Below are 15848 nucleotides of genomic sequence, written 5' to 3'. Positions count from 1 at the left end.
AGCATTCTTTCTAACTGCAGGAGACTAATTATGTTCCAATTACACGTGGTAACAGTGTAGTTCTGATGGTTAATGGGTAAGCAAGCATAAGCCTGTAACAGTGTAGTTCTCATTTTCACCATTGCAATAATGTTATATCTATGATACCCAGTTACCCACATATGGTCTAATGAGTTTTGCTTAATTATATCTGAGTTTCCTATTGTTCTGCAGCTTAGGTGGTTCTCCTCTAATGGAACTTTTGATTGCTGCTGGAAAAGCAGTCCCAAAATTACAATTGGAATTTGGGCTTGCCGTTGATAGGGTGTATACTGGATCATTTATGACGTCTCTTGATATGGCAGGTGACTGTTTTTGGTTGTGTCTATATAGAGTTACCGGTTTTGTGCTATTCCTCTCACACTCCCTCCTTTCTCAGGGTTCTCGATATCAATTATGAAGGCAAACCAGTCAATTCTAGAGCGTCTGGATGCTTCGACCAAAGCTCCTAGTTGGCCAGTTGGCACAGATGGTCTGTGAGACGTAGTTAAATTGTCTTTCTTGTTCCTTTGGAACTTGTATTAGATTGTAAATTCTTCATTCTGTATCATTATGTGGTTCTGTCTTTGTCGTTTCCTATGTGTTAAGATTGGATTTTACATTTTTCCTGAGCTTAAGACAGATAAATCTTTCTCTTTATAGGGAACCGCCCACCAGCAAAGATCCCCGTTCCACTGCCCTTCCAAGCAACGAAAAGCCAAGAGGTAAGCACTAGGTTTGAAAAAATGCAATTAGTCAGCTTAGAAGGGGTTCAATGAGATGTGATAACCTGTAAGTATCATGAGAACTTGCCAGGTGATCATGCTAACTTGGTTTGCTATTTTTAGTCTCCAAGCCGACCTCAAGAGCTTAGTCAACAAGGGCAAATTCTTGAGGCAGCTATTGAAGCAGCAGCAACTGTAGTCATCAAACTGAAGGATAGTTTGAACGAATGGGATGGGAAAGTAGGTGATGGGGACTGTGGATCAACAGTAAGTCCTGTTTTTCAAATGTCTGTACAACATAAAGTTTTGCATTTACGCATGTCTTAAATCTTATGCACGCATCACCATTCATAGATGTGCAGAGGCGCAACTGCTATCCTGGAGGACATGAAGAATTAGTAAGTCGTCACATTACTCTGTGATACCATATTACCTCTTCTTCTCCTCTGTTTAGTTTGATTTTTAACTTGCAATTTATACCCTCTCTTTCTCGTTTCTATAGTTATCCACTCAATGATGCTGCCGAAACAGTGAGTGAGCTTGGTTCATCAATTAGAAGAGTCATGGGGGGAACTAGTGGAATAATGTAAATTTGACAATTTAGTTTCTCTATAATTGATCATGCATTTGGCATTAACTGATAAAGACATGACACTGTCTCATATGAAACCAGTTACAATCTCCTCTGTAAGGCAGCATATGCGGAGTTAAAAGCTAATGGTCAGCCAGAAACCACTCCTAAACACTGTAAGATAACGTTCCTGGTATTGTCGTTAACTATCCCAAAAGGCACATGTTCGCCTACTATGGTACTGAGTTCTTCTTGAAATCAGGGTCTGATGCACTCAAGTCAGCAATCTCTGCTGTCAGTAAATATGGTGGAGCAACTGCCGGTTACAGAACGATGTTAGATGCACTCATTCCAGCTTCAAAAATCCTTGAGGAGGTGATTGGTCAAAACTCTTACCTTTTTTAGAAAAAAAACAGAGATTGATATTTGTTAAGTTGTAACAAGCTTTGCTTTGACTGTGAGCAGAAGCTGAGTGTTGGGGAGGACCCTATTACTGCTTTTGTTCTGTCTGCCGAAGCTGCAACCTCAGGAGCTGAATCTACCATTCATATGCAAGCACAGGTGAGCTTTATTGACTCTCGGTTAATTGGCTACAATACTGCAATCACTGAGCTCACAGTTATGAGTTGGATGTAAGTTTTTTAGTTTATTTGATGTGACGGATTATTCGATTGGTGGACAGGCCGGAAGATCAAGCTATGTATCAGCTGAGATTCTTGCATCAATTCCTGATCCAGGCGCAATGGCTGCAGCGGCATGGTACAGCGCCGCCACAAGAGCTGTGAAGGAGAAGAGTCAGGGGTTGTGATCCGATGAACTACTCTGTTAGAGGTTTCATCGAGCTTTATTGATTTCATTTCTGCCTCTGGTTTTGTCGTCTATGTATATATTGTTTCTGAGTTCTGACCCGTTTATGTAGAAAACTATTTAAGGGAAACTTGTGAAATGTTTCCCCTGTTTGTATACAAACTGAGTGAATGACATTTTTTTCTGCATACAGTGAGCAAATAATTACATCAATAGTTTTATTAATCAGACGCTTGATTTGGCTTAGCAATCATTTATGGTGGTTTAATCAGAGGCTTGCTGGTTCAGATGATATTAGGATTCGTTAGGCTCTTTTACTACGGCTTGTCTACAAGATCCGGTATTTGGGTTTAGATGATTCTGTTTTTCTGCTCTTCACGTTTAGCCTGTAAAAATTGCAAGGCTCTTTGCTAGTTCTCAATTAGTCAATTGATTCATAGGCTTGTTGATTTTGCCAAATGTAATAACACGTCATCCTCTTTTATAGCCAAGTCAGCATTTATAAATATATTTAAAAATTAAATTTTGATTCAAGTGGTTTTCATAATTTTTTTTTTTTAAGTTAATACAAAGTATCAAGAATATACGATTGTTAAAATATTTTAATTTTAATACAAGACACACTATCATTGAACAAAACTAAAAAAAAAAAAAAGACTTTCTATAATGTTCAAATAATAGCTATTGTTTTGTAAAATCATATTATTGTTCAAAAAGTTAAAATTATAGACATTATACTCATTTTTCAAAGTATCTATTTTAATCAGTTTGGTTAAAGGAATTCTATATTATTCTTCACACAAATAAAAAAATCCAGAATTTATACAAGTGTCTATCTAAAACAATTTTTTTAAAAAAATACAAGGTGTACAATCAGATTAAGTAGAATTTTGTGTTGGTTTAATATTGTTTGGTTAACTTTAGTTTGATGGTTCAAGTTAGTTCAGTCAATTCTAAATTTTCACGTTAACTTAATATAAATGTTGTATTGAGACATTGGGTCTGTTCGTTTTGTTATCGCAGGCGGCAGCGGCAGCGGCAGCGGCAAACGTACCGCAGGTTGTTGTTCGTTTCGTCACCGCTACCGCTGCTGCAGCCGCAGCCGCAGCCGCTGGTTTTGTGTTCGTTTTGTTGACGCTGCGGCAGTTTTTCATTTAATTCTTATTTTATTTTTATAAAATTGTATAATTATATTTTGAATCAACAAAACATAATTTAATTATATTTACAACCATAAGATATGTTTATTTAGCTAGTAATAATTTTTAGTTCAATTTAAAATTATAACAATATGTTTTGTGATAAATCATGAACAAAATATAATTTAAATATATTTACAACCTTAAAATATGTTTATTTAGCTAGTGATAAATCATGAACTTAATTAAAACAAAAATAAGAAACAAAAACATTGGACCATTAAAACATAACCAACTCATGGAAATTAAATTTTGGCATTAAACCCCATCTGTTGTAAGAGAAAAAGAACATTAGTGTTATTGTCATGCTCTCAAGCAACTTATATGAAAAGTTCTACCATTCTTCCATTTACCAGAATCAGGAAAGATTAAAAATATTACAGATCATCAAGGTTCCTTCTAGTCCTAATATCTACCCTTGTATATGAGTCTGTTTCTACCCTTGGCACTGACATATCTTTGTCAATAGAATCAGCTTCATCATCATTATCATCTCCATCCACTGTAGAATTTAAACTAGCTTCTTTAGTCTGAGAGTTCCATCCTTCAGCTCGGAATTCTTCTTCCTACATATTCATATTAGCAACCAGTTTGCTTTTGAAATTTCTAGCTGCAGGTCATTCCTATATAGCATAAACAAAGGAGTGTAAGACACTGATCACTCTTTTCTATAAGAGTTGAGCAAACAACAAAACAAAGTAGCAAACTGAAACAAGCTTATACAACCTTAAGAAAGCTCCACAACCTCTCAGTACCATATGCAAAACATTCAAAAAGAAAGCTTTTTCAAAACCGGAGAAAGCTAGAAGAGACCAATCAAAAGAACAAGCATATATAGCATAAACAAGTACCTCTATCCATTGCTTCCACCAATCATCTGGCATCTCCAACCTTCCCATATCAACATACCTGACAAATCATTAAAAGCTTAACAAAAAGTGTTAACCAAGAAACTTTTTCACTTTCCAAATTACTTAAACAGAGACAATGAAGCCATAAAGCTACTAAATTCGTATGTCTTGATGCAGACGACAAACAGAGTGCCAAAACAACCCAGAATATTATGAAACTTGGTGGAAAGATTCACAACAGACATACAAAGCCACCGAAAAAAACAGATCTTGATTTAGACTCACGGTTTTAAAGTTATGACCAAATTCCCAACACATAACCCAAATGACACAACCCTGCGAACAGTCAACTTTGGAAGCAGAGCCGGACTTGACCCCATTGAAATGAAACATTGCAATGGGCCCCCACATTTTTTGCAAAATTTTTGGTTACAATGAGGCCCCTAAATACTTAAAAAATGTTATTTTTAGTCTATAATTTTTAGACTATGAAAATTATAACTATAATTCTGTATCATTTGTATGGGGCCTCCAAATACATTGGTCCGGCTCTGTTTGGAAGCAATTTCCCATCAAACCAAATGGACCCAGAAGACTATCTTTATATCAATGGCAAGACCTTGCTCTCAAGTTTTCAGAACATGTTTTAAACCCAAAATCCGAGGTCTGTAACCAAAGAAAACTAAAATCAAATAATCAACCTTTTTCACTTGACTTTATACCCTTTCTCCTCTAATAACAATACACTGGCTGAACTCTTATCCAAAATATGGTGCTAAATATAGCTTAAACAAAACCCAGATTCAATTTCTATTGGTTCTGCTTGTTAATACCCTAGTTCTGTATCTACAACAATTGAAACAAAAAAGCAGAGAGAGATAGAGAGGTACTGACTTGGCCAAGAAGAAAGATTGAGACTAAGCTTTCCTGCGCAAAGAGAGATCGATACTAAGCTATCAAGAGTAAAATAGAGAAGAAGAAGCATGAGACCTTACCATAGTCATCAGAATCGAAGGCGACGAAGATGACGAAGAGAGAATTGAACTTCGTCGTTTTCTTATTAGGGTTAGAGGTTGTTTTGTAAATCCTTAAACAAAACAAGGGTAGTTTTGTCATTTTTCATACATGCCGCAACTATTTAGTCGTTAATCGCTGTATTAAACCGGTGTTCAAATTTTTCAACCGCTGTGAGCTGCGGCAAACGCAGCGTCATACCGCAAGTAGTTGTGATAATCAAACGAACAACAACACTTGCGTCTGCCGCAGCCACAACTACTTGCGGCGACCAAACGAACAGCCCCATTAATGGAAACAAAAACGTAAGGTTTAAATAGAAACTTTTGAAAATGAGTATTTATTGTATAGTTTTAATTTTTTTTTTTTAAATGCTTGATTTACAAATCTCAAATTTGGATAAATAATAAAACTTGAGCGAAGTTTAAGTAAATAAAATTAAATTACTTATGAGAAATGTCAATGCATTTAATTAACTAAAATTGATATTAACAAATATTTATAAAACCAATTAAACCAGAAGTTGTTGTTACAGTCTCGGTTCTAAACCACCTCCTCTAATCCGACTGTGAGGTGGTAACATATTTTACTCATTTACATCGTAAACGGAATTAGTATCTCATTGACTCTTGCCGTGGTCTGGAACCTCGGGTTATAATCAGCGATCAAATACGCTGGAGACTTTCCTTTGCTCTTCTCGATAGGCAAAACCCATTGAGTGCCCTTGAGGCTATCTATCAAAGCCGCAGCTTCTTTCTTGGCTGCATCGTCAGACACGTACCCACCGAACTGTCTCACGGCTACGTAGGTTGGTTTCCATGGCTGAACGTGGAGGTCATCAGCCTGAGGTGGGTTCTGTTGGTTCTTTTTGGGGATGTAGAAGGAGACGGTGTAGACTGATTGTCCTGGCGTTGCTTGTTGTGTGATCACCGGTGCTGTCATGTTCATCTTCACCTTATCCTTGTTTTTTCCTTGTATGTAACTAAATAATCTGTAACCCCAAAAAACAAACTCAGTTTCGGTTTCACTTGTTAACACAAATTACTACATTCGGTACTTATGATAAGAATAAAATCTTATTCGGTTATTTGTTTTTGGACTTGTTTCTTTTCTAATTGTGGAGTAACTTATTTAAGTTATATAACAAAAAGATTGTATATTAGATTGAAAATGTAAGTTACCGTTGGAAACCAGTTTTGGTGGCTTGAGTCATGGATGTTGCGGAGATAGGACTAGTGGAGATCCATACCGCAGTGTTATACATGCAGATCTCATAGGCGTATCCGGCCTCTACCAATTTAGTGGTAGGACACTCGTAGTGGTCACACGTTCCCGGACGCATCCCATTAGATGGAATCCATGGTGCGGGAACCTGAACAGCATATGATCCAACCACGAATAGGCTGAGGCAAAACGATAGCTTTAAGATGTTGAAACCGGTTTCCATGATTGATGAATAGAAATACTTAAAATGAATATTTTGGTTTTGTTTAGATTCTCATTGAAATGTCTTGTGTAAATGGAGTATTTATAGATGAATTTTTGGGCAATGAGATGATAAGAATAGAGTATTGTACAAGTTATTAATATATTTGACTAGTTAAACTTAGTACAAGTTTGACCTCTAATTTGGATTCAGATATGGCAAGGAAGTTATGAAATGCTTTAATTTGATAAATGTTTACCCATCAGAGCGGAAATTTGCCTAAAAAAGGTTCATTAATTCCTTTCTTATTAGTAACATACAGTATTATAGTTATTCAACAAAATTTAAATTCCAAAAAAAAATATATTAATTAGGACCTCTATCTTTTTTTAGAGGAAGAAAATTAATTGACTGAGTAAAATTGCACAATTTTATTTGAAAAGATAGTAATTAAGAAGTGATCTATATTCAACTAACTAATGAAAAATATTATTATTATTATCAATTTTTTGTTAAGAGAAGATTATTTTTCATTATACCTAATTCAACTAATGGTAAAACGGGAAAAATTATTGTTCACTATAACTAATTGAACTAGCCACCTAGACTTTTATAAATATAATAAGGTGGAATCATAATCACCCTATGTATCGATGACTTATACTGAATGCATATAATTTTGTATAATAAAATAGTAAACTCAATATAAGATATTAATGATGAATTGATTCTATTTTGAGTCAGACCAAACGTAATGTTTTTATTTTATATTAAATTTGAGTCTGTTCATATATATAATATATATGCTGGTCCTTTAATAGAAGTTGTTTTGTAAACAAAAGTAGATTTTTCTAAAGTTTAGTCTTTCTTTGTTTGTGATGAATTTTTAAGGATCATAAAATCACATGAAGAGTTAAGCTTTGCCAAGTAATGTTTAGATTTTGTTGACTTGTCGAAGGAGATGAGAGCAGCCGCTGAGACGGGGACGATTAATTTTTTTTTTTCTGAAAGTGCTAACAAAGGTTGAACTCATCAACTGATGAAGTGATTCTTTTTGGACTTGTAAGAGGAGCAATTTAATTAATACGATGGGAACATCTATAAAATTCTGCGTAAAATGGTACTGTGTTGTCTGTGGTGGTAATTGGACCTAGGACGTAAACTCACAAATGTTGATGTTTCAGTTTCCACTGCGAACAAACTTGTTTTGTGTGGACCACGCAAGTAACTCTCTGGACTTCGGCCTAAGACAACTATACGAGTCTATGACCAAGTAACTTATTTACTTGTAAGATTAGTTTGGTGGTCGATCGATACTAATAAAAGTCCACATTATTATTACCTCTATTTTTGAAGGAAACTATAAACGCATGCACATCCGCTCTAGTGAATGACCAGATGCTTATATTTCTTGTGAATTATGGGTGTTTTAAACTTCACTTTTTAAAAAAATAATTTAAAAGGACAATAAAAAAAACCGAATAACATTAGTTGTGATCAAAAATATAATTTTATTATTTTGCATATCAATTTTTATTTCGAATCAACCATCATTAATCCTGTGATATTGATAATATAGATATATTGATTATATAATATTGTAAATAAATTAAAACATACTCATATCACATAAAAAATAGTATGTGATAGCAATAAAATAAACTTAAAAAGGGAGAAAAAGTTAAAGTAATTAATTTACTTGAATTGCCAATGTAGTAGACCAAAAAAAAATCTCCAATTGAAAAAAGGGAAGTAATTAATTAATTTGAATGGCCTAATAATATTTTATGTTGTGCCTCTTTGCAATAATAACATTATATATACTGTAATTTTATTTTCTAAATTTATGAGTCAAGAACAATCTCTTTTCTTCATTCATGTCTCTATCACAAAACACATCATCTATATTACCAAATAAAGGAATGGGTTTCGATGCATCTGATCATGCTGATCGAATATGTAAGCTTCCTGACGATATGTTGCTCAAGATCTTATCAGAATTGACCACAGAAGAAGCGATAAAGACATGTGTTTTGTCCAAACGGTGGGAGGATACATGGGGCCAAATGTCAAATCTTTGCTTCGACATGCGAAAGATCATCACCATCAATGGGATGGTTCTTCCAGAGCTATTAGATCGTGCTGCTAAACTGATAACCAAGGTTTTTTTGAATATCTCTTTCAATATTATATCATTCAATTTCCAATCATTTTTTATTTAGAAATGGATAAAAATGAAAATCAAATATGTACAACCTTTTGAAATTAATTAGAATCAATGTTATACATATGAATATGAAATCATAGACATTTGTATGTATAAATTATGGATAATCCACTGAAAAGTATTCTAGATAAGACCTATCATGTAATATATAACAAATAACCTAATAACACAATTTATAACATTTAAAGATGGTAGTTAATTACCGGAAAAAAATTCGCGCCCAAATAACTGAAAATTTTAAACAGCCAAAATTATTTTTTTAAAATAACATATAACGGTATTTCGCGCGAAACATTGTGACATCTAAAACTTTTTTTTGGTGAAAGATATTTAAAACAAAATTTATGACCTATAGATCCGAGTGTCTGTATATAATGACAATGCTATATTGTTATTGTAGAGAAAAATAATATAGAAAAACATGATATCATGTCTTCTTCCACATGGAATAATTACATGCATACACAAAATTACGTTGTTTATGTCTATCAATCTAATGGATTTAACAATTGATGTTCATCACAGAGTCATCTTAATGAGAATATTTACCAAAAACATGAGTTTGTTTTCCACGATAATAAAATTATGAGAGTTATACATATATTTTAGATAACAAATCTTAAATCTTTTTCTATAGAGAATTCAACATCTAGTGCATATGTTAATAGACTTGTTGTTTTAAATAATTGTTTGTCCTTATTTAGTTCTTAATCGTTTTTGCATTTTCAGGTTATAAATAATCATAATGCCCATTTAGATACTTGCATAGTATATCATTACTCATACCAATTGGAAGATGGGATGCTTGATTCTTGGATCCAATTACTAACTAGTATAAAGAAAACCAAAAAACTTATCCTTGGAAATTTCAATGGTCGTCTTCTACCAACGCTTGAATCCAATGTGCTCAAGTTGTCCCCAAATACATTCTACCATCCACACCTAACAACAGTCTCGCTATATCAATACATATTAAAGGATGCACACGCCTTTAATAGTTGTAAGAATCTCAAGCACCTTGAACTTAATCACATCTTTGGTGAGGTTAGTGTATTCAACAAAGTCATCTCCTCTTGCTCCTCCCTCGAGGTTCTTATCCTACAAATCGTTTTCAACAATCCAAGTGGTCATCTGAAGATCATTGATCACAAAAATTTGAGAATTTTATTCATGTCTTGCAACCAAATTGATGGCATTGAAGTGTGTGCAGCTCAGCTTGATATGCTCTCCATAGAATTTATCTTATGTGATATTGATAACGTCATTCTCGAAATTCCTAGACTCCCTTTTCGTAGAAATTATTGGGTTGCAGGACAAATCTTTCCTCATACCAGCATCAATATCTCAACTTTCACTCAGGTACAAGAAACTGCACTTGGATATATATATATTAAAAAAATTACATTAATAATATTTGATTTTGCATGCTTGTTAATTGTAAATTTGGATCTCAGGAGAACAAAAACAATTGGCTGGTGACAGGTCCTGTCAACTATGTAACGAGACCCGCATCTTTATCAGTGAGTGTAGATTTGAAGAATCCGCAAGAAGTCGAGGTGCTAAGGAAAATGTTAGGAATGTGGACTGAAAAAATGATAGAACTTGAAATATCATTTAAGGTATATCTCAATTGCATGCTTCAGTTTTCATTGGATGTTTTGATAGTTATTTTTCTCTTTAATCGCTTTGTTATACTATATGATCAAATACAATATTTAAATTTGTTATATGTATAGAATAACAATCTTCTTGGGGAAGAAGGAAGTTCTTCTAACTGTGGAGCACAATATAATTTCTGGGAGAAAGTAGAACCGTTTCCCAACGCTGATTTTCGTGTGGACACTGTATGGATATACAATTTCAGTGGTTCAAATAAAGAAGAGTTTGCACTAGCTTCGGGTTTGGTGATGCAAAAGACAGTACTGAAGAAGATGATGATCATGACAACAATGTTTCCTAAAAAGAAAAACAGAGATATAGAATTGGCAATTTCCAAACTAAAGGAACTTTCGAAAGATAACAAAGAGCTTAGTATTGAATGTTTCTAATGAGATTTGGTTTGAATCTATCTATAGAAAGTAACTCTTTCAAGTTATTAATGTTTTTTATTTGAAGATTATATATATGTTATCAACTTTCAAGTTATTAATGTTCGTTTTATTTTATTTTATTTTTGTTTTTTTGGGCTATTTGTCTTTGGTGTTTGTTTAATGTTGTAATATCTGGGATTGATTTTATCATCAAAATCATGCCTAAGGTATAGACAATGTTGTATTTAATTCTGGTTTTCGGGGATATTTCGAGATAATGAGTTTTTTCTTTACCTTCCCGAAACGGACTATCCAAACCCACCCGATTCGACCCGACCCGACCCGACCCGAATCTACTCAAAACTAAAAAGTAAATGGGCCAAGGCCCATAAAAGAGAAACAATGGAGAGAGTCAAAGGAAGAAAAGAAGCAAGAAGCGATGATGATGAGAGGACTCTTGTCGACAGTCTCAAGAGTAAAGGTCGAGCTTGCAAGTGTGAGATCAAGGAATAATGTCTGCAGCAACATCCGTACCATCAATGGCGGAATTTCTCACTAAAAGACCTTACTCTCCTCCTTCTTGGTCTTCTCATCTTCGTCCGATTCCTTCCCACACCTTCTCCCTCGCTCACGTACGTTTAATTTCATCCTCCTCTTATGTTTTTTTTTCCAATTTCTCATTTTCCATCACTTTCACTGATCATCTTCTTATTCTTCAGCTTCCTACTCCGATCCATCGATGGAATCTTCCTGGTCTTCCTAACGGCACTGAACTCTGGATCAAGGTTTCTCATATCTATCTATCTCTTCTCCTACTACTACTACGCTCTTCTTCTTCCTTTTACCTTACCGTTTTTAAATAAAAATTTGGTAGCGCGATGATTACACCGGCATGGAATTGAGTGGAAACAAAGTCCGAAAACTCGAATTCTTAATGGCTGAAGCTGTTGAACAACACGCCGATACCGTAATCACCATCGGAGGTATCCAGAGCAATCATTGTCGTGCTACAGCCACCGCATCTAACTATCTTAATCTCACTTCTCATCTTATTCTCCGTACTTCCAAGGTCTTCTAGCTTCTGATTCTTTTTCACCTTACGATTCCGATATAATCTCTGTTTGTTTATGTGTGTGTATGTGTGTGTGTTTGCAGCTTCTTGCTGATGATGATCCTGGTTTGGTTGGGAATTTACTGGTTGAGCGTCTCGTTGGAGCTAATGTTCATCTTATTTCTAAGGAAGAGTATTCTTCTATTGGGAGTGAGGTTAAAGTCCATTGCATTAAGTTTTTACTTACTAAGAATCATGAAAATGACTTAGCCTGATCAAAAAACTTGTTCTTGGTGATGGTAATGATAGGTTCTTACTAAGGCTCTGAAAGAGAAACTGGAAAAGGAAGGGAAAAAACCTTATGTTATTCCAGTCGGTGGATCAAACTCTTTGGGAACTTGGTGAGAGTGTGTGTTCTCTCAAAAGATAACTAATTTAATTCTAGCTAAGTGCAGTAGCATGTGTGTAGCTTTAAGAACTTGTTTTAGATTGAGCTCTCTTTAAATGCTGATTTCCCTTGAACTGATCGTCCAGGGGTTATATCGAAGCAGCAAGGGAAATTGAGGATCAGCTGAAAAGTAGACCTGATGGCCTGAAATTTGATGATATTGTGGTAGCATGTGGCAGGTTCTGCTTTTGCTTCCCCTGTGAATTTTTCTTATCCGTTACTTTTGTTTGCTTCACTCTCATTTTAGTTTTCTTTTGGATTGCTAGTGGTGGTACAATTGCTGGTATTTCATTGGGGTCTTGGTTGGGAGCTCTGAAAGCCAAGGTATACCCTTTCAGTTTTAGGAGCATCGCTCATAGTGAAGTTGACAGATGGCTGATCAGTTGAGTTTCATTCATTGTACAGGTTCATGCTTTCTCGGTTTGCGATGATCCTGATTACTTCTATGACTTTGTCCAAGGCCTTCTGGATGGACTTCACGCTGGTGTTAACTCTCGTGATATTGTTAACATCCACAATGTGAGTGTCATGGCTTCTCTGTTTTATGTGTTGTCTATTTCGCATTGGTGATTTCTCTTGGCTCCTTAGCAAAACACCACTAAGTGGAAAGTTTTTATACAAGCTTTTTCTCTTTGAGTACAGTACACAGGTTCGGCTTTTGATTCTTAAGTTCTTTTTGCAGGCCAAAGGAAAAGGATATGCCATGAACACATCAGAGGAGCTTAAGTTTGTAAAGGAAGTAGCAAGTTCAACTGGTGTTATTCTTGATCCTGTTTACAGGTATGTTAGTCTATTCTAGTTTTTCCTTGTTCCTAGTAATGTTTATGGTCGTCATTAGCCCTTGAATCTCTCAAAGTAGCATCGTATTATATAAGTGAGATTAACATTTGGGTTTTCGGGTGTTTATCTAGTGGGAAAGCTGTGTATGGTTTGGTAAATGAGATGACCAAGAATCCCAAAAACTGGGAGGGAAGGAAGATATTGTTCATACACACAGGTGGGCTTCTTGGGTTGTATGATAAGGTTGATCAAATGGCGTCTCTGATGGGTAATTGGTGCCGGATGGATGTTTCAGAATCCGTACCAAGAAAAGATGGTGTTGGAAAAATGTTCTAGCAAAACAGAATTCTGATTTGTAATATTCCTATGAAGATGAGACAGATTATACTGTGCATTTGGCAGTGAATAAAAACTAATTTCTGTTTTCTATTCTCATGTAGTAAATGGCTCGAAGATTACGATAAATAAATTGGTTTTCTATTCTCATGTAGTAAATGGCTCGAAGATTACGATACATAAATTGGTGTGGCCACTCTTTCTATAGCTTTTTAAAGGAAATTGAAACAGAGGAAGATCCTAACCACTTGACCAGAGCCAATGGTCAGGTCTAAGGTTCTAGTTCATGTTCCAACCCCACTGCATTTGCTTTTGATGTTAGTCAGATTTTATNGCAGTGAATAAAAACTCATTTCTGTTTTCTATTCTCATGTAGTAAATGGCTCGAAGATTACGATAAATAAATAGGTGTGGTCACTCTTTCTATAGCTTTTTATAGGAGATTTAAACAGAGGAAGTTCCTAACCACTTGACCAGAGCCAATGGTCAGATCTAAGAGTCTAGTTCATGTTCCAACCCCACTGCATTTGCTCTTGATGTTAGTCAGATCTTATAAAGATCCAGACATCTTGAAGTACTTTGTATGTACTAATCCAAGTGTAAATTTGCGAGTTATTGAGAGATGGTTGCAACCACCACTTTAGGGTCCAAAAAAGAGTCTGAGCAATCAAATTTATATCATTCATTTTACTTACTGGTCGTATTTGGATATATCAGTCCTCCAAAGTAAAAGTTAAATTCACTAGAGCAATGCACATGGCTGAAATTGACATTTATAATCATTGATGTTTTTTTTTTTTTTCCTTTCATTCATAACAGGCTTAACAGCAATATTCGAAACTACCAAGTAAAATTTTGAAACTCATATTAATTTTTTTTTGCAATATGCTTTATAAAAATTAAAATATGGTAGGAGTACAACAAGATGTAAAATTCATAAGATCTCGCAATGAACACATGTAAGACCTATGCAAATAAATATGTACTGTAGTACTAAGTACTAACATTGATCCACATCAATCTTATCGTTTCCTCTGTATCTTTGATGTCTTCTACTCATACCAAACTACAATAATAATATTTATTGGGTCCTATAAATGAAACTTTTGTCTGAAAACAAAAGAAATATGTTTGTTGAAAATATTTTAAACTATTTATCGAAATAGTCCATAGTATCATTATTGTTTTATATGAAACACCAGCATTTTTGTAATTATTCAATTTTCATTGATATCAATCGTCGTGTCAACCTGATGTATCGTCCGTATATGAAAGAACTCAAATTACCAAAAAAATGATAAGAATTCAAATGGTTCTCTATCAAGTAGCTTTCTGTTGAGTACACCAATTTGAGGTAAAGAACAAAGCCACCAGTGAAAACTCAAAGAGCCGTCAAATCAAATTAGATAGAAGGAAGAAAAGAAAGTAAAATTGAATACACTTACTAAACAAACAAATCATACCACGTGGTTACTTCCCACCACATTCCCAAAATTAGAAAAAATTAGAAAAAATTATCAAACCTATTCAAAAGGTAACACTCGGAGGTCATTTGCATTACACATATCTGCGAAAACGAAAGAGAGTTATTTAATGTAAATTCCTATATATGCCCCCACCAATTCTCATTTATCTTATATTTACCCCCCATTGTTCAAATTAATCACCATTGACCTTTTAACATAGTCTGATGAGTCCCACACGTTGTCATTTCGCTGTCCATTAATTTTTTTTTTGACCGGAGGTCAAAGTAATTTGACTTGATGTTGAAAAATGATATGTGCAGAGAATCGAATGTTTTTTCTTGTGTGTGTGTGTGTCAATGTGCCATATATATGAGACTAGAAGAGAAATGTAAACTAGATTTGATGGCTGACACTAAAACATAATTGAGAATTGTAAAAAATCCGATGCCTAAGAATCTAGTGAACACTATTGATAACACAAAGGTTAATTAGTTTTTTTTTAATTACACGGATAAAAAAAACGGTAAGCGATATAACGCAGAAAAACAAATTATCTTTTTTTTTTTTTTTTCTTTTCTTGTGAGTGTGCCATAGATATAAGGGGACCTGAAATGTAGAACTAGAATTATTGGAAATTCAATATCAAATAACTAACAAAATTGTACAATTTTTTTAGCTGGTTAAATAAACGATAAATGATATAAAATACTATTTAGTGTCGAAATAATAATAAAAAGAAAATATCACTTTTAGTATGGTTATCAATCAAACCAAGCATTTACAATGTTTTTTTTTCACCATACTATCGTATAGTATATAACCAATGGTTAATGGCTTAGAAAGGAAACCATTGGTATAGATAGTCTTTGTTCAAATTGAACCAAAAAAAAAAAAAAAAA

General features: G+C 34.4%; 4 protein-coding genes across 4 annotated transcripts in view; 3 read left to right on the top strand and 1 right to left on the bottom strand.

The window, feature by feature from the left end:
* The window catches only part of LOC104758144 (putative 3,4-dihydroxy-2-butanone kinase), a 7834-nt gene extending 5488 nt beyond the window's left edge, over nt 1-2346 (top strand). Inside the window, exons 10-19 of the mRNA XM_010480964.2 lie at nt 214-344; nt 419-511; nt 682-743; nt 867-1010; nt 1098-1141; nt 1246-1329; nt 1417-1490; nt 1577-1689; nt 1780-1875; nt 1997-2346. Of these exons, the coding sequence (XP_010479266.1) occupies nt 214-344; nt 419-511; nt 682-743; nt 867-1010; nt 1098-1141; nt 1246-1329; nt 1417-1490; nt 1577-1689; nt 1780-1875; nt 1997-2122 (967 nt within the window). The 3' untranslated portion in view covers nt 2123-2346. The remainder of the gene's footprint in view (nt 1-213; nt 345-418; nt 512-681; nt 744-866; nt 1011-1097; nt 1142-1245; nt 1330-1416; nt 1491-1576; nt 1690-1779; nt 1876-1996) is intronic.
* Nucleotides 5708-6668, bottom strand: LOC104758143 (heme-binding protein 2-like). The gene is made up of 2 exons (XM_010480963.1): nt 6367-6668; nt 5708-6176 (listed from the first exon to the last, which is right to left on the bottom strand). Exons 1-2 carry the CDS (start codon nt 6630-6632, stop codon nt 5780-5782), a joined length of 663 nt encoding a protein of 220 aa, XP_010479265.1. The 5' UTR covers nt 6633-6668; the 3' UTR covers nt 5708-5779.
* Nucleotides 9640-11018, top strand: LOC104758141 (putative F-box protein At1g67390). Its single transcript, XM_010480962.1, has 3 exons — nt 9640-10197; nt 10293-10457; nt 10575-11018. Exons 1-3 carry the CDS (start codon nt 9640-9642, stop codon nt 10884-10886), a joined length of 1035 nt encoding a protein of 344 aa, XP_010479264.1. The 3' UTR covers nt 10887-11018.
* LOC104758140 (bifunctional D-cysteine desulfhydrase/1-aminocyclopropane-1-carboxylate deaminase, mitochondrial) lies at nt 11311-13633 on the top strand. Its single transcript, XM_010480961.2, is given in 11 exon segments — nt 11311-11382; nt 11384-11500; nt 11588-11653; nt 11743-11937; nt 12024-12134; nt 12229-12320; nt 12454-12546; nt 12634-12691; nt 12773-12886; nt 13050-13147; nt 13279-13633. Coding segments are annotated over 11 exon segments (1221 nt in total). The 3' UTR covers nt 13484-13633.

Source organism: Camelina sativa, chromosome 17, assembly GCF_000633955.1.
Source record: "Camelina sativa cultivar DH55 chromosome 17, Cs, whole genome shotgun sequence".
NCBI lineage: Eukaryota > Viridiplantae > Streptophyta > Magnoliopsida > Brassicales > Brassicaceae > Camelina > Camelina sativa.
Note: the sequence above shows the minus strand (reverse complement) of the source record. Positions and strands in the feature narration are given on the sequence as shown.

What these genes read in the sequence shown, in the direction of transcription:
- LOC104758143 (XM_010480963.1), bottom strand. Translation starts at nt 6,632, where the DNA reads ATGGAAACCGGTTTCAACATCTTAAAGCTATCGTTTTGCCTCAGCCTA. An exon ending in ACCAAAACTGGTTTCCAACG is followed by an intron (nt 6,177 to 6,366) that starts GTAACTTACATT and finishes TTGGGGTTACAG; the next exon opens with ATTATTTAGTTACATACAAG.
- LOC104758141 (XM_010480962.1), top strand. Translation starts at nt 9,640, where the DNA reads ATGCTTGATTCTTGGATCCAATTACTAACTAGTATAAAGAAAACCAAA. An exon ending in ATATCTCAACTTTCACTCAG is followed by an intron (nt 10,198 to 10,292) that starts GTACAAGAAACT and finishes TTTGGATCTCAG; the next exon opens with GAGAACAAAAACAATTGGCT. An exon ending in AACTTGAAATATCATTTAAG is followed by an intron (nt 10,458 to 10,574) that starts GTATATCTCAAT and finishes TTATATGTATAG; the next exon opens with AATAACAATCTTCTTGGGGA.